General features: G+C 39.2%; 1 protein-coding gene across 1 annotated transcript in view; it reads right to left on the bottom strand.

Moving 5' to 3' along the window:
- LOC114465834 (nuclear factor of activated T-cells, cytoplasmic 3-like) overlaps positions 1-22,985 on the bottom strand; it is a 27,724-nt gene extending 4,739 nt beyond the window's left edge. Inside the window, exons 1-9 of the mRNA XM_028451098.1 lie at positions 22,682-22,985; positions 21,911-22,487; positions 21,278-21,643; positions 18,015-18,177; positions 14,080-14,279; positions 13,701-13,873; positions 3,688-3,828; positions 1,364-1,419; positions 357-762 (exon numbers count right to left, since the gene is read on the bottom strand). Of these exons, the coding sequence (XP_028306899.1) occupies positions 357-762; positions 1,364-1,419; positions 3,688-3,828; positions 13,701-13,873; positions 14,080-14,279; positions 18,015-18,177; positions 21,278-21,643; positions 21,911-22,487; positions 22,682-22,754 (2,155 nt within the window). The 5' untranslated portion in view covers positions 22,755-22,985. The remainder of the gene's footprint in view (positions 1-356; positions 763-1,363; positions 1,420-3,687; positions 3,829-13,700; positions 13,874-14,079; positions 14,280-18,014; positions 18,178-21,277; positions 21,644-21,910; positions 22,488-22,681) is intronic.

The following is a 22,985-nucleotide window of genomic DNA, read 5'->3' as shown; positions in this document are numbered from 1 at the left end:
TCACGCACCACAGACTGTGCATTACACTGAGGTTTTTATCCACAGGTAGATTAATTAATCCAGCAGCACATTATAAAACATTATTGGTTGTACTGGTTTATACTTGTCTTGTAAATATGCTGAGAGGGATTTATAATCCAATGTTTGACAGGCTACTAAACAAGTAGTGGTGGGAGAAATAACCAATGAATGCATATCCAATAATGATTTATTTAAAGGGTAAAATACCCATAATACAGTAGGATATTTTAAGATTGATAGATATTTGAAAAACACTATTGTACTTGAGCTGCTGATTTAATGATTTAATGCTGATTAATCAAGATTGTGTCATCGTAACTGGTACGGCTTCTTACCATCATCCAGAGTGATCTCCTGTAAACCCAAAGATCCCAGATTCAGCCTCTCTTCCGGCTCCTGTTTGATGCTCATTGTATGTCCTAACTGTGAGTCAGCAGATGTTGAGAAGGCTGTGCTGGTGTTCAAAGGTGGACAGAGGTCCCATGAGGTCTGGCTCTGAGGAGGGACTGTGCTGAGGGTCTGATAAGGCACAGAGGAGCTGTGGTGAGGAGTGGGAGCGCTCTGAGGAGGAAGGGAATCACTAATGCTGTGCTGCTCCCAGCATTCCTGTTTGACTACAGGCACCAAGGTGAAGCTCTGTGCCAGACTGCGACGTTTCTTCCCGTTGGAGACGTAGAATTGGACTTGGACCGGCCGCGATGTGGCTTTATTGTAGGGGGGGATTTCCAACACAATGCTGCTCTACATACACACACGCACATTCACACACACACACACACACACACACGGGAGAAGAACAGCCATGGTTACACTGACAGTCACTAACATTACCAGGCTACGTCTCAAACTGGGTCTGTGCCCTCTGACCTTTATAATTTGGTCTCAGTGTTTACAAAACGAACAAGTCTCGTAGTAGAAACAAGAACCATGTTTATAAATGGTATTAATAGTAAAACTAAGAATTTGACACTACGTTTTTCCTAAACACTCGTTAAAAATGTGCGTTTAAAAACTACATGGAAATGTTCAATAAAACTGTTTGAATTATTTCTACTAAGCTTCTATACATTTTGTGGTGAAGAGTCAAACACAATATTGTGCTGAAGAATTTTGTACAAAACTCCAAAATGCATCACAAAAACAAAGACAGTGGACGTTACAATTTGATACCAACAAAAATGTAATTAAATGATGATTAATCCCCCTCGGGGATTAATAAAGTATAATCAATCAATTAATAAATAAATATAGTATATTGAAGCCAAATTTGGAGGGCCAGAGGTGGGCCCTGGACCTCAGTTTGAGGCCCATGCAATATAAGTGTTCCAGTGTTCACACTCACTGTGCTGCACCTCTGAGGCAGGACCCGAGCCTCTGCCTCCCACAGAGAGCGTCCGTCTGAGGACACACACACACACACACACACACACACGCAACATGAGTGTCTAATACAAGGATTACATTATCAACATTCATGTCAGAATAAGGGCCAGTGTGTCATGTCAGTGTAATGTCTGTTCTTAATAGGTTTCAGGATATTTTTTTTTATCTCATTTTGCATGTATTTGTTGTCATTTGTTTGTTTCTTCAGCAACTCCTAGGTTATTAAATGCAGCACTAATGAGTAAATGACACGTCATCTCATAGGGGCAATGTCAAGGATGTGCAGTCGAACTTTTTTGGGGCCAAAATGTCAAGGTCAAGGTCAATGTTGCGTCAAGTGTCAAAAACCAACATTTTCCATATCTCTACAAATAGTTTGATGCTTACGTTTATGAAAAGCTCATCTCAAGTGGAATATTTGATCTAATTGCACCGAAGCTGTACGACCTACCAGTAAAAAAATTGGTAGGAGTCAAAGTTCATGACATCACAAAAAAAAAAACAGAAAAATAATTTTTCCCTATAACATGGCCACAAATTGAGATACAGTGCTGACACTGGTACCATTGAACAACATTTCCTTTCAATGTGTTGACCTTTGATCAATGTCATATTTAAGGTCAAAGCCAGCCTTCTGTTTTTCCTGCTTTATTACTATCAATTTAATTAGTAAAAAGAACAAAGATGTTGTCACTTTTGCCAATATTTTCAATTGCCAAATACGTATTCACCTTGCTAATACGGGTCTTGTCTAGTTTTATTTTATTTGTGTGTTTTTGTAGTCATTTTGTGTATTTTTCTGTCATTGTGTATGTTGTTTGGAGTCATTTCGTAGATTTACTTTGGGGGCCTCACAAAATTACAACGAGGGCATTGTGCGGTCCCCAGGCCACCAGTTGCCACTAGAATACACTAGTGTACATGTATACATGTGTATTCTAGTTGCCACTAGAATACACATGTATACACTATACATGTCAACACATACAGTTTGAATCTTATTTAGTAAGGATTTTATAAAGAAAGCAGGAATTTTGTGGTAAAAAGGTTGTTTAATTGTTCGGTAATGCTTACTCCAAAAAATTTGGAAAAATAAAGTTTTGGTGTATTTGGTGGTTAATGAGCATATAAAGAAAATACAGATTTTTCTAATGTTTATTGATTATGGTTGTTCAGGGTTTTTCTACAGGAAATATATATATAGATATATTGGTATTTTACATACGAATAATTATTTTATGAGGTCAAAAAGGGCCTTTGTACAAAAAATAAGGAAATTGTGGTTGTTACTACCGATTTCGCACCAAGATTATTATGGTTTGTTAGTACAAATTTTGTTCAAAAGAAATGGAAATAAAAAAATAAGGATTGGTTAACAATTCTTTAAGGAAAATAAGAATATCATGAAGAAAATTTAGATTTTTTACAGAAAAGTAATTATTTTAAAAGGAAAATACTGATCCGTTTTATTGTTAGTGCAGATGTTCTGTGAGTCAAACAATGATTTTGTTTGCCCAAAACAGGATGGGTTTTGGAAACTGACATTTTCAACATTTACAGATGTCATAAAAACGTCATTAAAACCCATAGCGGCAATATTTGGGGTCATACCACCTGAATTACATCTCAGGCCAAAACTATGGTTGCTTTTGGTTCTCTTTTGGCACGCCGACTGATATTGTTTAAATGGAAGGACAAACATCCTCCGAGTTTTCAATCATGGCTAAATGATATTGTTCATTTCTTGAAATATGAGAAAATACGATACACCACAAGGGGTAGTGCCCAGAAATTTTATACTATCTGGCAACCTTTTCTAACTTACATAGAGAAAATGGAAGCTAAGGATACTGTAAATTAGAGCTGATGATCCCACCACTTTTTGGGTAACATTTTTTTTGTTGTTCACTCATTTTTTTTTTTTTCAATTCGTTTTTAGTTTATGTAGGCATATATGTGTGTATTGTGTACATATGCATATATTTATTTTGTATATTTTATATACTTTCTATAATTTACCCTTTCTCAGCATGTTTGATCTTCCGTTATTGTTTATAAAACATGAGAATAGCTCAGCTGGAGCTATGGGGTGGGGGAGGGGGATGTTTCACTCTTCTTAATTGAAACATCATTGATGTTAATGTTTTTGTTTATATGTGTGTATAATTGAAAAAGTAACAATAAAAAGACCTTGACAAAAAAAAAACAATGATTTTGTTGAGTGTGACTTCTGGTAATCCCTGCCTGATGTTGACATGTATTGAGAACATGAACAAAACGTACCGGGCCCTTTCTCCACGAACATCACCGTGGACTGAGCGGACATGTTGGATCCTGTGAGGATCATCTCTTCTCCTCCATCCATGGAAGCACTGCTGGGCCTGAAGCGCTCCACATGAGGCAGTTCTTGCCCCGACCGCTGGGCTGACACAAGAACAATACGTACATTTGATGTCATTTAATGCATTTTTCTTGTTTTCATGGTGTGTTTATTTAAATTTTTTTGTAATTGTGTTGTCACTTGTTGTTTTTGCTGTAATTTGGTCCATTTCATTGTTTTTGTTGTTGTTATTTTGGGCATATACTACAAAGCTGGATTTCCTCATATTGCACTAACTTAGTCAGTGTGTGCTGGACTACGAAGCTGGCCAATGCTGAGATAAATCACCATGGTAACTTGGGCTGAACACCTAACCTGGTTGGGACCAGGTTTTGTTCTGGATCAGTTCTGAGCAAGTACTATAGTCCCGCCTCCTGACCAATCAGTTCTCTTAGAAAACGACCTGTCATTGTGAACACGTCTCTGTGTGGATCTGATGTGACAGGAGAGAGAATACTTATCCTGTCATTTACTGATGACATCCTATAGGAAATATAAAGATTTTTCAGTCAGCTGATAAAGCCTGCATGCATCGGGCACTTTCAGACATTAATTCATTCATTCAGGTATTCTGTGGTGATGCAAGGAGCCTCAGTCCTGAAAGATAATATAAAATATAAATATATTCCACCTTATGATGTAGGATGATCTGTATGAACGCAGCATCAAAAGCTACAGATAAGAAAAAAGTGAGACTTATCAGTGTCTGTTTATTCTCCATTTATGATCTCACCAGTGTTTGGAATAACGGCGTTTAAAATAACGGCATTATGTAACGACCTTTGTTTTTCAGTAACGGGGTAATCTAACGAATTACTTTTTACGCCGTTACAACGCTGTTGTATCGTTACTGAACGTTAAATGCGGTGCGTTACATGTATTGATTAAATAAACTGTGATCCGAAAGCATCCCTGGCTTCTTACTCAATGTAGTGAGGAGGTGGGTTAAAAACAAGGTGAGCGATTATGATTGGCTAAGGCGACGTACCAGCACACGCGACGCACACGCGACACACACACGCGACACACACACGCGCGCACACACTCATTTTTAAGGTGACGATACAAACACTAAATTAATTGTGGTCAAAGGCAAGAACGTGCATGTGAAGTTTTCATTATATCCAGGAGAGAAGACTTTGTCCACATTCGCTGTAAGCAACTAAAATTTAACAATAACAACACATGCATCTAAAAAATGTGAATTCTTTGACATAGAGCAACTTTTTTTTTTTTTAACAGTAACACAAATAGTTACTTTCCTTGGTAATGAGTTACTTTTATTATAGAGTAATTTAGTTATTAACGCAGTTACTTTTTGGAACAAGTAGTGAGTAACTATAACTAATTACTTTTTTAAAGTAACGTTCCCAACACTGGATCTCACACATTTAATCATAAACACTCATCAATTCCTGCATTCCTTCCTTCTTGCTTTTACTGCAGCTACATTGTAGTTTTTGGTCTGAATTATGGATTTGAAATCTTCATATTTTTAAAGAATTATTCCTTAATTGCGACATAAATAGCTCTCCACAGTTTTTCTGTCTGACGCTGTAATCTCCACCTCTGACACAATAGCGCACACGTAACCAGGCTGAAATCAACACGCTGAACTTAGCGAGTTGTTATCCACATTCGTAGCTCCTGTCTGACTGAGAATGTTTGGTTAGGTGAAGCCCGCTAACGAAGATAAATCCAGGATATAATTATCTAGCGTTGTAGTATTGGCCCTTTGTGTGTTTGATGTATTTTGTGTGTGTTTTTTTGTTGTCTTTGGTTTAGTGTATTGGGATTGTTGTAAGTGGTCTAGGGAGGTCACGATTCCAGAGTTTCTTGGTACAATTATTGTCAGAAAACTAATCCTAATTCTGCACCAGTTGGCTGTTGCGTTGCCGTACGTCCAGGCTTGACCTGAAGGTGCAGGTGAATAAGTAAAGAGAAAATACATTTAAACATTCCAGTTGAATATATACAAGAAAAAGTGATGATATGCAAACATTTTAAGTGTTTATACGACCAAATATTATTGCTCAGTGGGAATGTATTTAAAATCTGGTCCTGTAATTTTGTTTTTAAATTGCAATGCCACAAATAAACTAGTAATAATTTAAAATGATTTTACTTCTTTTTGCTCAGTTCAGATGGGAGAAAGCAAAATGATAAATATTCAGTGGCTGAGAGCCTAAAGAAGAGTACATGACTTTCTTATACAGGCCATTGCACAGTGGCACATGCTGTCCTTTATAGAAGAAAAAGCCTAAAGTGGCACATATTGTCCAGCTGTTTGTTAATAAATATGCCTGTGTGGCGTTTTTTCATCACCAAATTTAATCCAGAATTGCCTTTTTGGCCAGACTTCATTTGAATTAAAATTATCAAGATTTATATCGTATATCGCCATTGTGAGAAAAAAATACTGTGATGAGTTTTGGTCCATATCGCCAGGCCCTAATTGGGAGCAACTTAGGGCTCAGTATTTGCCCAAGGACACTTGGACACAGACAGATATAGCTCTGGGATCGAACCCTCAACCCCTAAAACAGAAGACGACGCCTCTACCACGTGAGCCAATGGCAAATGACACGCTAACAATTTTCTAGCTGTTAGGTAAACATTGACATGACATAACCCAGTTACTTCCTCTTTGTTGTACGTCGGGTCGCTGAAACATATTTGATGTATACACCTTTTCGCGTGACGTCAGCACTTGACTTAGCAACATGCGCCGCCATTTTAAGAGTGGTAAACATTTGCCTGACAACGGCTACTACCGCTGATATCACGGTGGAGATTTTGCAATCTGGCTGATTTTTATCGTATAATGCCCAAATTCTGCGTAGTATTTGGTTGTCATAACCACACCTGGCTGAAGGAAAAGATAGCCTTTTACAGAATACCGACAGAAAAAGGCCAGAAATGGAAATTATGGGTCCAAGCACTGAGGCAAACAAACGTAAATGGAACAAATGGAGCTCAAAATCAAAGTGGTCGTTTGTTTGCAGTAGACATTTGGTTAATGGTAGGTTGTGTATTTAGGGGATCTAATTTCTTCCTGACTGATTTTATGACATTGATTATGAATTAGCCCACATTTAAATTGTAATTTATTCAGTAATGACTGAAATGTTTATGGCTAGTATGTCTAACTTGAAGACAAGCAACATGAAATTAACAGTAATTATGCAATGCATTGATTTGTATATTAATTGTAAGTATATTAAATAAATATATAGCCATTTATGTTTTAGTTTAGGCTGTATTATTATTATTATTATTATATTATAAGTGGCGCTAGCCTAGCATAGCCACTTTGCATAACAAGCCAATTATCATGATGACATATATAGACACAAAAACACATACATAAGCCTACCTTAAAGAAAATATATGCATCCAAGCTTTTCTAAGTCCTCATCTTCTCCATTGTGTAGACGCCATGGCTGTTAATGAGCTACTCATAAATATCAGACCACTGGAGCTCTGGCCATGTCGTCGGGTCATTTTTCCATGAACCTTGAGGTGCTCGGTATGGACATGATTCCAAACCAACCAGATGTAACTTCCCTTCGTATTGGTGCTTGGCCTTTGGCTCTAATCTGCTGAAATATTCGTACAATATTGAATAAAACCTTTGTGTTGTCCGCGGTAAATAGCGGTTGTCAGGCAAATGTAAACCCCTCTTAAAATGGCAAAGGGCGTTGCTAAAGCAAATGTCCCGGATGATGATGTCACCGCGAAAAGGTGTATTGCCTGATTTCACTGCAACTCTTTCGTGGCATGTTTTATATTTAGCCTGGTGGTATTTAGGAAACGTTGGGATTAATCTAATAGTAAAGTTTAATGCCGCAATCACTCGTGAAAACAGGTAATCGTGACATCCCTAAACTGGTCATACTGATTTGTTTGTTTATTGTATGAGGGTTGGTGTAACTAGTCTAGCTGATGATTTTGTGTATGAATGTAGTGTGTGAGTGAGTGTTGGTGGTGGTTAGAGGGGCCGATGGTGCACTATGGCAGCCTCACTTCCATCAGTCTGCTCCAGGGCAGCTGTGGCTACAACAGTAGCTTACCGTCTTTTTTTTTTTTTTTTATACTTTTTATTTACAATTTTATATTACATGGACAACAAGTAAGAAAAATAAATAAATAAATAAATAAAATAATAATAATAATAATAATTTTAAATAAATAACTAAAGAAAAAGAAAATAAATAAATTAGGGGGGTAGTGCTCCTTGTGAAGATTCAGTCCTTTATCCTGTAATCGATCCATTTTGTCCAGCGTTTCCCAAAATGTCTCGACTGGTTTCTTAGATAATGAGTCCATTTCTCCATTACGTATATTTCCTCCAGTGTATTTGTCCATTGAGTCACTGTTGGTGGGTCAACTTTCATCCAGTTTTTGGTAATGTTCTTTCTCGCTGCAATTGTCATTATTTTAAAAAGATAGATATCACTTTTGGAGATGACTTCAGCCGGTACAAGGCCAAGGTAAACGACAGGGTCCACAGGTATAGTACAACACAGTACATCTCCCATTACTTGTATAACTTCCCTCCAAAATGCTTTTATTTTTGGACATAACCAGAAGATGTGTGAGTGGTCAGCATCCGCCTGCCCACAGCCCCTCCAGCACAGCTGTTCACATTTCAGTGTTCTCTTTAAAATTTGTGGTGTTATAAAGAAACGTACCAAGTTCTTCCAGCCGAATTCCCGCCATCTCCTTGAGCTGGTGGAGGTGTGCTGCGTATCGCACATGCTGTACCACTCATCCACAGATATCGTCATATTTAACTCCCTTTCCCACTTTTGTTTTATATAAAAAGTGTTGGATCCATTTTGTTTTAGGCTTTTATACAGTTTTGAGACTATCTTAAAGGGAGTGGCTTTGTATGCTTGTATTATGATTTCTACTAATTCGTTTCCTGCTGAAAGCTCTTTTCTGATTTCAGTATCAAAAAAATGTCTTATCTGTAGATATCTATAGAAATCGCCATTTTCTAAATCAAATTCTTTTTTAAGTTTGTCAAATGATTTTAATGTTTTAGGTGTTTTATCTTCCATCATTGTGCATAACGCAGTTATCCCTTTATCGCTCCATTTATTAAAAGTATCATCTATTTTTGCTGTTGTGAATCGAAGTGTTTGGGAAGGCCAGATTAGTAGTTTAGAGTCATTTTCCAAGTTATATTTTTTCCTTATCATTTTCCATAATTTTAGTGTGTGTTCTACAATACCATTAGCACCCATTAATTTTATTTCTGTCTCACCTATCAGGGTTTGTGGTTGGGATTGGCCCGTGTTTAACTCAATTTGTTTCCATTTGGCCTGATAATCTGGAGAACACCAGCAGACAATATATCTCATCTGAGCAGCTAAATAATACTCCTTCAGGTTTGGTAGTGACAGTCCGCCTCTATCTTTGTTCAGATGTAAAGTTGTGAATTTAACCCTTGGTTTCTTTCTTGCCCAAATAAATTTTGAGATTTGTTTATTCCAGGCTATAAATTGAGATTCTGGTATCTTGATTGGTAATGCTGAAAAAAGAAACAGTAACCATTTTTATAGTTTCAATTCTAGCGCTGAAATCTAAGGATAGTGCCGTCCATTGTGATAAGTCATTTTGTATTTTGTCATTTATTTTAGTGTAGTTTGTTTCATAAAGTTTGTTTATGTCTTGTGTAATCCAAGTTCCCAGATATTTAATTGCGTTTTTTTCTTTTTTCAGTCTGTATTCTTTCCTTATCGCCTTCTTTATAGACGTGTTGATTGAGAGTATTTGTGTTTTAGAGATATTTAGAGAGTAACCTGAGAGAGAGCCGAAATCATTGAACGTTTCCATCACTTTAGGGAGTGTCTCATTAGGGTTTTGAAGGTATAAAATTACGTCATCAGCAAAAAGTCCAATTTTGTGTTCCTCTTTAGCTAAATTGATTCCATTTATATCTTTATGTTGTCTAATGGCCTGGGCCAGGGGCTCTATGAATATTGCGAAAAGAGTAGGACTTAAGCAACAACCCTGGCGAGTACCTCTATACAGTCTAAAATTATTTGTAAGGTGTCCGTTGATTTTAATTCTAGCAGTTGGTTCACTATACAGCGCCTGAATGCACTTGTTGAATTTGGTGTTGAAGCCCATTCTTTCTAGTACGTTGCTTAAAAATTTCCAGCTCACTTTATCGAAGGCTTTTTCAGCGTCTAGACTCATCACTGCTGCACTGATTTGCTCTTTGTTAATATGTTCTATTACATTTAAAGTTCGTCTTATATTATCTTGAGTTTGGCGCCCTTTAATAAAGCCTGCCTGGTCTTCGTCTATTAAATCAGGTAGAAAGTGTTCTATTCTTTTTGATAAAATTGATGTAAATATTTTATAGTCAACATTCAACATTGATATTGGGCGGTAAGATTCACAGTATTCCTTGTTTTTACCCTCCTTGGGAATAACAGAGATGGTAGCCTCTTTCCAAGATGGTGGAATTTCTGCCTTATCTAGTGTCCAATTGAAGGATTTCAACATAACCGGTGCAAGGGTCTCCTTAAAGATTTTATACCACTCATTTGGAAAACCATCACTCCCGGGGGTTTTGTTATTTTTCAAATGTGTGATGGCTCTATGTATTTCCTTTAGTGTTATAGGGGCTAATAATTTATTGTTTTGCAAAGTTCCCAATGAAGGGAGATCAAGAGCAGATAGATATTTCTTTATTTCCATTTCATCAACTTGTTTTCCCTCTGAATATAAAGATTTGTAGTAATTTCTGAATATTTCATTAATTTCTTCTGGATCAAATAGTTCATTTTTAGTTTCGGGTTCTCTAATTTTATGTATTGAGTTCCGTATGTGTTTTGCTCTAAGTTGTATTGCCAGGATCTTGGTCGCCTTTGGTCCTGATTCGTAAAAGGTTTGCTTTATATATCTCAGTTTTTTTTCTATGTCTTCATCCTGAATGTCCTCAATTTGTTTTTTAATTTCCCTTATCTGTATGTCTCGTTCTTTATTAGGACCCTCCTGCTGTTGTCTTTCTTTATCCCTTAGAGTGGTCTGTAGTTCATCACATTTTTCCTTTTTTTTTCGTTTTAAAAATACAGTTTTTGCAATAAGTTTTCCTCTCATTACTGCTTTAACTGTGTCCCACATTATGGTAGGTTTGGGGCTACCTTTCATGTTGTTTTCCATACAGTCAGAAATTTCTTTTTGGATTTCCTTTATTACATCTTCGCTGTTCAGAATACCAAGATTTAATCTCCATAAAGTGTTCTTAGGCTGATTTGTTATATGTAATTTTAAATATATTATATTGTGGTCAGAAATATCTGCTGTTCCTATTGAGCATTCTTTCACCCGGTGTCTGTCTGTGAGATTAATCAGGAAGAAGTCAATCCTGGAATGTACTCGATAAGTGGCTGAGTAGTGTGTAAAGTCTCTTTCTTGTTCATGCATGTTTCTCCAAATATCACACAATCCCATCCCCTTTACAAATATATTAAGCAATTTTGATCTTGCCACTTTTTGTTTTTTGGAACTCGTAGTATCCAATTGAGGATTTAATATGGTGTTCCAGTCCCCCCCACAGATTAATATGCCTTCACTTTTTGTTAATATCAGATCAAACAAGTATCTTATGAAATATTTGTTGCATTCTGGTGGAGCATATACATTTACCAATGTAACCAAGGAGTTATTGATCTTCCCTTTAATTAATGTATATCTACCCTCTTTATCTCTGTTTTCCGAAATCAGCTCAAAATTAACCGAATTAGCGATCAGTATTGCCACGCCCCGTTTACGGTTGTTATGGCAAGAGCTAGAAAAGGTATTTTGGTAACCAAATTTTTTAAATTTATCGTGTTCGAGTTTGGACATATGCGTCTCCTGTAGAAAAACAATTTGTATTTTATCTCTTCTCATTTTTGACAACATTCTGCTTCTTTTAATTGGATTACTTAGACCGTTCACATTCAATGAGGAAATTTTTACATCACCTGAACCCATAAAAATGTACTTACTAAACACAGGAACTTTTCCCCATAGAAACTAAAAAAAACATTCAACAAAAAAATTTTAACTTCAAAAACACAAAAGACCTCCAAAAAAAGATGAGACTTCTGCTCATCAAGAAACATGACCCCGTTGGTGGGTCGAGGGTATAGTCTCCCAGCTTGAGAGGGCCCTTTGTTAAGCATGGACCGAAAACTCGGTTTTACCACCTTAAATGTCCAACGCATCTCTATTAATGTTACAGAACCGTGTCTCCCAGGTTCCCAATCTTAATCATGCCTGTTAACCCCATATAGTGCAGAAAGAAATTCTTTGGCATCTGCTATGTTAATGTTTTAGTTTTCAGATTTGTCCTTTTTTATCTTATTTTTTCCGCACCCCCATATGTTTGGAGTTACAGTTTGTTTAAACTTTTACAATTTACTTTCGTTTTGCCAATTAGTTACATATAACAACATAGATTGTAATTTAAATTCAAACTTTTAATTTCGGACAAGTTTCAAATTACTGCTTCTGTAATATTCCATGTTTCTGTAAACAGTCCGTTGTCACAGTCGATATTACTTGCAGATTGATTTCACTTCCCTGTTTCATCGATGTTGATAGTCCCGGAGCCTCTCTCTCGCCCTCAATCCAGCAGCCGCTCCGTCCAGTTGTCGTGTCACGTCCTGCTGCCAGCCCAGCAGCTTCTTAAGCCGTTTCTCCGTCCCTCCGACTCCCGGTTCGCTGCGCGGGCTTCCATGATGAATCCCCTTCTCTCCATCTCCAGCTGCGCCTCCCGTGCACTGCCATATGTTCCGACTCCGCTATCCCAATGGATACGAATGTTTGTGAATGGTGTTTGGAAGCGGATTCCTCTCTCTTTCAGAGCTTTCTTGATCCCGACGTATTCTTTGCGTTTCTTTAATATTTCCGTGGCATAGTCATGGTCGAAGTAGATGATCTTGTCATCTATCTGGATTTTTCCTTTCTTCCAAGCACTTCTGAGTATCATTTCCTTTACCATGAATTCTTGGAAGTTTATGATAATTGGCCTCGGGGCTGCGTCAGCGCGGGGCTTAGGGGCCAAGGAGCGGTGTGCTCGCTGCATTTTCAGGTCCAGGTCCTCCGCTAGTGACAGCTCCGTTCTCAAAAGTTTATCCACGTAGTCTGTCACGGAGTTTCCTTCTTTTCCTTCCGGGACGCCAAAGATCCTCATGTTGTTGCGTCGGGACCGTGACTCCAGGTCAGTGATTTTCTGCTGCAGCCCTTTTTGTTGCTCCAAACAGGTGCACAGCATCTCCGTTGCCTCCGCTGCCCACCGCTCTACGTGCTCGATGCGGGTCTCTGCCTCTTCGAGCCTTTCGGTTTGTTTTTGGAGCTCAGCTGCCATTCCGTCAAGTTTGGCATTAATTTCCACTCCCATGTCGTTAATTTTCTTTGCTAGGTTGTCGTTATCTCTTTTTAGGTCAAGTTTCAGTTCTTTGATAACTCGAATCACATTTCCGTCGGAGTTACCTGCTCCAGCTCTTTCTGCCTCAAGCATGTTGACGGTGGGAGCGCTAGCTGTAGCTTCTTTCGCAGCGTGGTTAGCGCCGTCAATGTGGAGTGTTTTCTCTCTTAATTCCGGCGTATCTCTGTCCTTTTTCTGGGTTTTGGGCATCTTTATCTTACAGTCACACACTACCCGTCGTTAAAAACAAGTTATTAGAGTTTTTATTGTGTGTAAAAAGCTTTTAGCCCGGGAGCTTGGTCCTGTTACGTCTCTCTACTGCATCAGCCAAACCGGAAGTAGCTTACCGTCTTTAAGTGTGGAGTGAAAGAATAATGCCTTCATTCTGTAAAGCGCTTTGAGTGTCTATGATAAAGCACTATATAAAATCCAATGCATTATTATTATTATTATTAATAATAGGTGGTTGGTGTAACTCACAGCACTCCACAGGAACAGAGGCTGTCTGCAGCCACAGCATGTGTCCGTCCGGCTGGGGAACGGCCACTCTGAAGACAACTTTCACCCTCGTGTTCTTCCGTCCAACGTCAGTCTCTCCTTTCTTCAGCTCGATGTCGGCATTCCGCAGCTTCAGAATCCCAGCACAGTCAATGCTGAGGAAATGAGCACCATTACTGTCAAAGTATGATTATTCTAAGGAGTCTCCACCCTGTGACAAGGTCCTGATCCTGATCATCAACCAACAATCTTGTTATTTATCAATCAGCCCTTAGTTTTCTCAACATTTAAAGTGACAGAGTGGTAGTTCTGTATCTGTGACTACAGAGCTGTGATAGGCTCCTACCACCTGGTTTCGTACCTGGCACACATGTTGTTCTCAGGAACCAGAAGGATCTCCAGCACTTTGGTACATTCCAGAATTCTCTCCTGACACACGGTCGACACCGTCTTCCCGGTCACTCTGTGAACCTGGTAGAAGGAGTGAGGGCGGAGGTTTCGCTCGTCCGCTGTGCCAATGAACAGCAGCAGGCGAACTGGCTGCTCTGCGTAGCCGCTGAGCTGCAGAGAGATACCACACATCTGTCATTCACAACTCATCTGCAGATTTTTAGGAAGGTTTATATATTATAAAGAGAGAGACAGTTTGAACAAACGATTGATTTTAAGATTATCTCTCATGTTTTTGTTATTTTTTGTTGTTTTTATAGTTTTAGGATTTACATCTTTTATGTTGTTTTTATAGTTTTAGGATTTATATCTTTTATGTTGTTTTTATAGTTTTAGGATTTATATCTTTTATTTAGTTTTTATAGTTTTAGGATTTATATCTTTTATGTTGTTTTCATAGTGTTAGGATTGTTCTTTTATGTTATTTCCATAGGTTTTAGGATTACTATCCTAGTGTTTCAGATGGAGCCTACCTCACTAAGGGCTGTGATTTGTCTTGTGGCCCTCAGTGATGTCTCCTTACCAAGGTCCTCTGTAGGTCCTTATTTTAACTTGTGTGTCTGTGTGTGGTGGATGGGGTTTGTATGGGGTGGGTGTGTTTTTAACTATGTAAAAGCCCTTTGAGCTAAATTTGTTTGTATGAAAAGCACTTTTTATAATCAAAGACTGATTGATTGATTGATTTTTTTTTAAACATTTTTATTGCTCATTCAGTTCAGTTTTGTTACTGCTGCAACAGTAAAAAGGTAAATAAAGTGAAGATAATGTACATGCATACCTACATACCCACATACATATACTGGTACATATACTTATAAAGACATCTACCTACTGTATTTATAACTATATACCTACATACATTAGAACCATCAAAAACAGTGAAAATCAGACACCGGTCAATAGCATTAAAAATCCAGACACACGGCTTGGCAAAAAAAATAATATATACATATAAACTAATATACAATATATATATATATTATATATGTATATATATATTGTATATTAGTTTCCGAAAAATTCCGAAGCACTAGAAAAAAATTAAATAAATAAAAAATTAATAAAAAAATAAAAAATAAAAATAAAATTGTGATTACACAAAAAAGCACCATTATTTCTTGTGAAATAATATCAAAAGTCAGTATGATATCAAAATTAGCATAAAATCCATTAATTAATATCAAAATCAAGTCTGCAACTCCAGTACCAAGACAACTCCAGCATACATACAAACACACTAGTGGGTCTGAAAGAAAAAAATAAACAAATAAGTAAATAAAAAATAAAAAATAAAAAAAACAGAAAAATTAAAAGTTAAATTGAAAAAAATAAATAATAATAGTATCAATAATTAATTTCTGCAGTGTTACTATATTATAATCGTCGAGACACCTAAACATTGGCTTCCACATTTGTAATAATCTAAACTACAAGAAACATGTGATATAGTATTAAAAGTGTTACTGTGTTAGCTTACAACTTATAACTGACTGACATGTTTTTTTTTTTGATCGACTGAAACGAATTAGCCCCGCCCCTTTACCCTTTGACGATAAGGTTCTCAGTAAAATGTAACTGTTAAGTTAGCTTGTCAATGGAAACTTTTTATGGACTACTTTAAAGCTGCAGTATGTACACATCTTTTGGTGTCATTCGGTCAAAAATCCATAACCATCTTTTTTTTATTTTTACTATGCAGTTGTATGTCACAAATAAAAACTAAAGAATCACCCGAAGAGCAACAACAGTAACTTTTGGGGGGTCATGTGGGGGGATAAGCTGAAGTCCAGTCTAGAGCCAAGCTCTCACACAGCCATCTTTGCCCCCACACAACCGGAAGTCCCATCTTTGAGCATACTGTAATTCAAAGTGTTCTTAGTGGACAGTGAATCTCTTCTCCTTCTCCTGGCCCTGTAAATGAAGTTTAGAAATCCAGGAGTGTGACTCTGGATGTCAGTCAATCAGAGATTTTTCTACAAACAGAGTGACCTTGAGCTGTTTTGGGCGTTACCTTGGCTGCATGAGCTGCTCAGTAAAAGTCTATGCACATTCACGATCTGAGAGTAGGGAAAGTGAAAAGTGGACGTTCCGGCAGAAGTGTCCATCGCGGCATTAGGCACAGCGGTTACACAGAAAATCAGAAGGAAAAAGGCAGACCGATGTGGAGAAACAACAGTCTAAAGGCACAAACGTGTTCGGGAGGAACGGACCGCTTTGCGTCCTCGTGGATCCCCGTGACTGTGTAGTCTGTCCCGCATACTGGTGTCAGAGGGAGAGTGAGAACAGATGGGATAAATCATGTGTAAACCTAAGAGAACCTTATCCAAGGTGGAGTGAACAGACGCAATTAATTTTACAGTCTGGATGCGGAGTGATTGTTGCCAATCTGCCCTGAGCTGCAGCTTTGATCACAGTTGCCTCTGTGAGCTTTCTGGTGGGCACGAGCTGACGGCAGCAGCCGCTGTCAGGGCAGTTACTACAGAGTGATACGTGCGTTCATGTCAGAGTCTTTAAAACACCAGGAATCTCTCCAGTAACACAAGATAAAGTCCAAACATATGTGACAAGTGTAGTGAGAAAAAAAGTTGCTGATAGGATAATGGTAAGGGAAGTTAAGTTTCTGTTTTGAAATGGAGGGTGGACTCTACATACTGCAGCTTTAACTCTTTGAAAACCATACCCCGGACTGACACCCCTGCACGCTGCCAATACCCACTACACACCTCCCCCTCTTATATCCATTTTTATTTTTTAGAAATATATTTTTTTACAATTATTATATATGTACTGTATGTATGTATGTAATATGTATGCATGTTAACATTCTAAATGCCACTGTTGTCCCTTTACCAGTTTCATGCAGCCTAAATAAATATGTCACACACATACAGCACTGGCTGCTCCATTAGTGAGAGCGACTGAGTGACGTCACAGGTGAAGCACCTCATGGTCTGTATGGAATCAGAACAGTATCATGATGAATGAACTCTTGCAGGGTTTTTCACAAATGCACATGCTTTGTTTAACAGTTGTATTTCAGATTCACAAATGCACACGATCTGTTTTTCGCAAATAAATAATTTATGCAACTTGTAATATAAATTCTGAAATGCACACGCTCTACTTCACAAATATTATTTTGAGGCACACTCTTGTTTGAACACTGCGTAGGCGAACATATCAGTAGCTCTGCAATTGGTTTAAAAGTGTGGAGAAAATGTAAGAAGCCATATGATTGGCTGATGAACCTGTCAATCACTTTTATCAGCCAATGGTGACGTTAGTTGACCCGCGACGTCAGGGCAGTCCCACAATTCACCACACAGATTTCTCTCACAAATACACAGAGGTTTCACAGCACAGAAGCAGTTTGTAAATGCACATTCAGCAATTTGCATCATCTGTGGATTCATATTACATGTATGCCTCAAAATAATATTTGTGAAGTAGAGCGTGTGCATTTCAGAATTTATATTACAAGTTTGTATAAAACATATATTTGTGAAACAGATCGTGTGCATTTGTGAATCTGAAATACAACTGTGGAACAAAGCATGTGCATTTGTGAAAAACCCTGCAAGAGTTCATTCATTATGATACTGTTCTGATTCCATAGGTCTGTGCCTCCCCTCGCTCTTTTTCCAATGGATTTGAACAGGGAATGCATAAATACAGCAATTTTGACTATAAAATGTTGAAATCATACAAAAAACTAATTTATAGAGCAGTCAAGTCGATGGATGGATTAATTAATTAATTATAGGTCTAAAACAAAAGGCAAGAACAGAGCTAATCTTCATAAGTCTGTGTGTATTTTAGTAAAGGTTTAGTGAATGAAGGACATACTTTGATGAGTGGATGTCCTCCAGTTAGAGCTTTGATGGATCCTCGACTACCTTCAGTTTCATAATGCGCTCGGTGGAAGGACCTCGGTTGCACCTCCAGCTTCAGCTCACACTGGTCATACTGGTTAGGAAGAGGCCAGTCCAGTGGTGGGGGAGACGAGGGCCTGGATTCAACAAACAGTCATTAATTCATTATGGTACATGAAGTTTAGTTAAACATCTGGTGAACAACACAAACTACTCTAGTTATCTAATAAACATATTGATTATATTATATAAACACTTATTTTAAGGTCTTTTTTACTCCTATTACTAGCAAGCAAGTAATATGTAAATATATGAGTAACTAATAAAACAGCTAAGTAACTACAGTACCTAAGTAACTGATGAAAAATGTATAACTTTGCAACTAAGTAGGAAACAAAGTTGGCAGGTAGGTGTGTGTGTGTGTGTTACTTTCACATCTTTTAATCCAAAATTTGGAAAATAATGTTATCTATAATAGTTCAATGGCAAATAGTGCTGCAGGACTAATTAATGACTCAAGTGTATAAGACACGATTTTTGACATATGATGTTTTAACACTATCTTATTCTGTAAGATAAAATCATTCTGATATTTAGTAATAAAAGTGCCCGATGATGCTCGGTTTGTCTGTAATCTTGAATGTAAACATCGGTATTTTCACTTCCACCACCAAAAGCTTCATGTAAAAAGCACATGAGTTTAATTTCTAGAGAAATACACTTCTAAAAAAATGACCTTTCATGCTCAGAGGTGAGTGAATCTGTGCATGAGTTACAGTTTGACATTCCACTTGAAGGATCCATTTAGTTCTATCGATATAAGCTCAATTTGAAAGATGAGGAAGTAGTCAGTCAACTGTTAATGCAGAAAATAAAGCTGTGAGTTGTGGTCTATTGTTCAGAGTCAGAGCATAAACAGTCTACACTCTGGTCAGACCAGCTTAGCTTAGTTTGTAGGTTGAAGGCAGACAGAAAAATACTGAAGATGATAAGGATAGTTTATATAAAAGCTTTTAAAGACTTCTGCTTTTGTTAGGATACTTTAGTTGGGTAAGGTTACATCATTTGTTACAACACGTCTATGAGTACCAGTGTACTAGGTAGGTGTTGTGAAAATTCCTGTGTCCAAGCCATATTTATGTGTGACTGCATTCACAGAAGTACTCTTACTATAAGCCACTACACCTATCGACACATCTGTGAGAGTAATTACATGTAATGATAATATGTGGAGGACTGATGAGCTGCTGGGTGACCATTTCTCTCTCATCCGATGGACTGCTGCTGCATCGACTAATTTCAACGAATGGGTTATTTTAGAAACTTAAAGGAGCAAAGGGCAGGATCAAGAAATCAGACTCCATAATGACACCACAGCCATCAGGGTAACTGCAGCCGTCAGCCAAGCCGCCGCTTGAACTCTTCATCGCAGTACAGCTGATACTGTGACTAGAGGATGGATACCCGACCGAAGCCTGACGGGACCCGACGGCACCGGACGAGTCGGGTTCGGACAGACATTTAGAACTGGTGGTTGGGTTCGGTCACATAGTGTCTTTTGCATGCAGCGTTCCTCCATTGCTGCTGCAGCGCTGAAGTGAGAGCAGCATCAGCGCTGCAGGCAGGAGGATGGAACAGAGGACAATTATGAAGGCATCAACCTTTTAAACAATATATTTTCTGCACAAGAACATGGATTATCTTTGTCTTTGATACATGGATTGTGTAAATAGATCAGCTGGGTCTCTTGCTTGCACTGCGCCCCTGTTTGTTTTACTTTACTTTCGCTTGTTACCTGTGCGCTGATCTGATGTTGACATTACCAGCTGTTTGTTAAAGGTGCAGTCCGCAACTTTCAGATCCCTCTCTCCCCCTCCCTCCCTGCTGCTCTCTTGCCCTGCCTCCAAACATTCCAAAGTCCCTCCCTCAGAGGAGCTAACAAGCTAACGTTAGTCTGACAGCAACATCACAGTAATATAACATGCTCTGTTAAAAGCATATCACGGCAGCGCTTCTCTCTCTCTATGTGCACACACCTCAGCAGCAGCAACACCCATACGGAGGCTTCTGCACGCACACTAACAACACATGCACCACGGAGTTGTAGTGTAACAATTACAAAACAAACATAATGTAAATCAAGCAGCAGTAATTACCTTTCAAGCAGAAAAGTCGCTAATTCCATCTTCTACTCTACCAGACCATACACTGTAAAAAAGATGGCGCTCCAGCCCCGGGAAAAGGGCGGGGATTGTGAGCAACATCTGTCAAACTGTCCATCAAACACAATTCTGGCTCTGATTGGTTCTTTTTGCTCGGTCACGGTGCATTCTGGCAATCTGCCAAAGGCTGCAGGAGCAGCAGGAGGGGCTCAATGAGTCTGTTTTTTTAACACAAACTACTAGTTTGATTTAAAACTGTCCTTACATAGTGACAGTTTTAGCAAATATGACAAAACGTCACTTTTAGAAGAGTTGCAGACTGCACCTTTAATAAAAGTGGTGTTTACCACTAAAACAAACGTAAATATGTAATTTCTGTGAGGAAAAAATTAGGTTTTAACTGTCAGGTCGGAATAGATCCGTCTTCTTCTTCTTCTTCTTCTTCTTCATTTCCGGCAGTGGCACGCCTCTTCAAGCTGTCGAGAACGCGCATCAGCAACATTTGACGTCACGTCTGCAGAACTTTGCGGGAAACTCTGCCCCAGAACAGCAGAACAAAATGCATGACACAGTCTATTCAAGTTAATTGAGAGAAATGTGTGTGAGCGCTTCTTCATCCATTAGCATTAAAAGACTTAAAATCAATGTTTATTTTTTTCACAAATCCTGCCCTATGCTCCTTTAAAACTCCAAAAATAAAGTTCCAAAAGAATTTGATCACTAAAAACGGTGTGAAATTCCATCACATAACAATGAACGGCTGCACTGAGGTTTTTGTCACTGATGTAGTTTCCAGCTTCTCCTCCAAGCTCAGCTTCGTTTGGCAAGTTTCGAGTTTAGCGATTCAAAATTTTGATCTCTATCGTAAAAGCTTCCATGCAACGAGAGATGATTAAGCTCAACTGATTATATTACTTTAGTGTTGAATATTGACAAACGTGAATTTTGCCACTTTAAGCCTTCATGTGGTCGGCAATAAGAAGCTTGATAGAAACCCTTTACCTCCTCATAAATCCTCTGATGTCACATATCCTGATCTATAAACGTGTAGGAGGAGTGTTGAGCATGTGCTGACCTGAACAGAGGAGGGTTCCCAGGCTTGGGTTTGCTCCAGCTGAAGTGAGAGGGAACCTGAAGGAAAAGCTCAGCCGCAGTAGCTTGTTCTTCCTCTTCAGGAACATTCAGAAAAGTCTCCAAACCCTCGTCTGTCGGAGCGTTGAGGAAGCCCAGCTGGCCTCCCCAAGTCCTCCTGGTTTTTAAGGGAACATCCAGGTCCTGGTAGGCAGACACCAGGGCTGGTCCAGGGTCATCCGCCACGCAGCCTCGTGGAGAACAGGCCGGGATGGGGCTCATTGTGAGGTGAGGAGAGCTGGAACGGAGGGAAGGATCCGCACTGGAGTGACGCCTTTTCCCACATGGGGATGTTGGTCTGGATGACGGCCTGAGAAGAAACATCATCAAAAGTCACTGCATGACTAGCCTGACGCTGACCAACCAATGGTTGTATGTTACTATGGCAACAGATGACAGATGTCCTATTGGCTTTAAAGGTGACATCACAGCTTCTCGTCGACAGGTATAAATAGAGGCTGTGAGAACATCCTGGACTCCCTTTCCACTGTTAGTCTTTCTACTCTGACAGGAACAGATCTATACTTTATATGTCTGTACAGTAGGTTTCCAGAGTTAAACATCTTTAAAGGCGTACCTGGAGGTGGGCCGTCGGCTCAGCCAGCTTTCTTCTGTAACGCTGGTGCGAGGGGAGTGACTAGGCGACTGCTGTGGTGAAGGATGCTGGTACTTCTGCTGCCATAGTTCCACTCCGAACGCAGCCACTCCTCCTCCCAGTGAGCCCAGTGAGCCGAGCGGGGAAACCAGCGGCGGACCCAGAGCTAGCCTGGCGGCATCTCGCAGATCCCCGTCTACGTCGTCGTAAACGTGCGATGAGGACTCACAGGAGGAGAGGTCTGAAACCCAGCTGCGGGAGGACAGGCTGCTGCAGGGGCTCGGGCACAGCGCCGGGTCTCTGTAACTGGGGTCAAAGGGCAGGTAGAGCTGGTCTCTGCCCCCAAAGGTGTCAGAGACGCCGCCCCAGGCCCCGCCTGCTTCCACATGGTTATTGGGAGCTATGGAGGTGATCTGGATGCTGGGACAGTGGAAGGCTCCGTGGTAATAAGCCACATCCTGATTGTTCTCAGAGAGATGTGAAGGATGGACCTGTTGCTCAGCCACAGGAGGGAGAGGAGGGAGGAGAGAGGAAGGAGGCCTCACATCAGACAGGGAACCTGAGGGGCCAACACCAGTGGTAACAACAGTGAAAATAATTATGAATTAATATTAATTACAAATGTCGATTTATTGTATTTATTACAGTTACATATGAAAGGAAAAACACAAAAACTAAAAGAAAATGTGCAAAAATATAAGATGATTAATGATTATTGATGAATGAATGAATGATAATGTAATATATACGCACCCGCTGTTTGTCTGCCTTCTTCTCCAAACAGCAGAGTGAAGTCCAGGTCGTCCCTGCACTTTCCGAAGGACATTGAAGTGCACACAGCTTGGCCTGTGAAACTGTGTCCGTCTTTCCGTCTGTTTTTCTGTTTACGGCTTTAACTGACCGACAGAGCTACGGACGCAGTGTGGCGGGTGACGGGCGGATAGACGGACGAACAGACGCTACAGACGGAGCGGCCCGTGATCTCCTCAGACCGACACATACGCGTCACTGCGCGGGTAAAGTTACCGAGTTTTCACTACGATGCTGCCTTCAAGGA

The sequence above is a fragment of the Gouania willdenowi genome, chromosome 6, assembly GCF_900634775.1.
Source record: "Gouania willdenowi chromosome 6, fGouWil2.1, whole genome shotgun sequence".
NCBI classification, from domain to species: domain Eukaryota; kingdom Metazoa; phylum Chordata; class Actinopteri; order Blenniiformes; family Gobiesocidae; genus Gouania; species Gouania willdenowi.
This window is presented reverse-complemented; position numbering and strand designations above follow the sequence as displayed.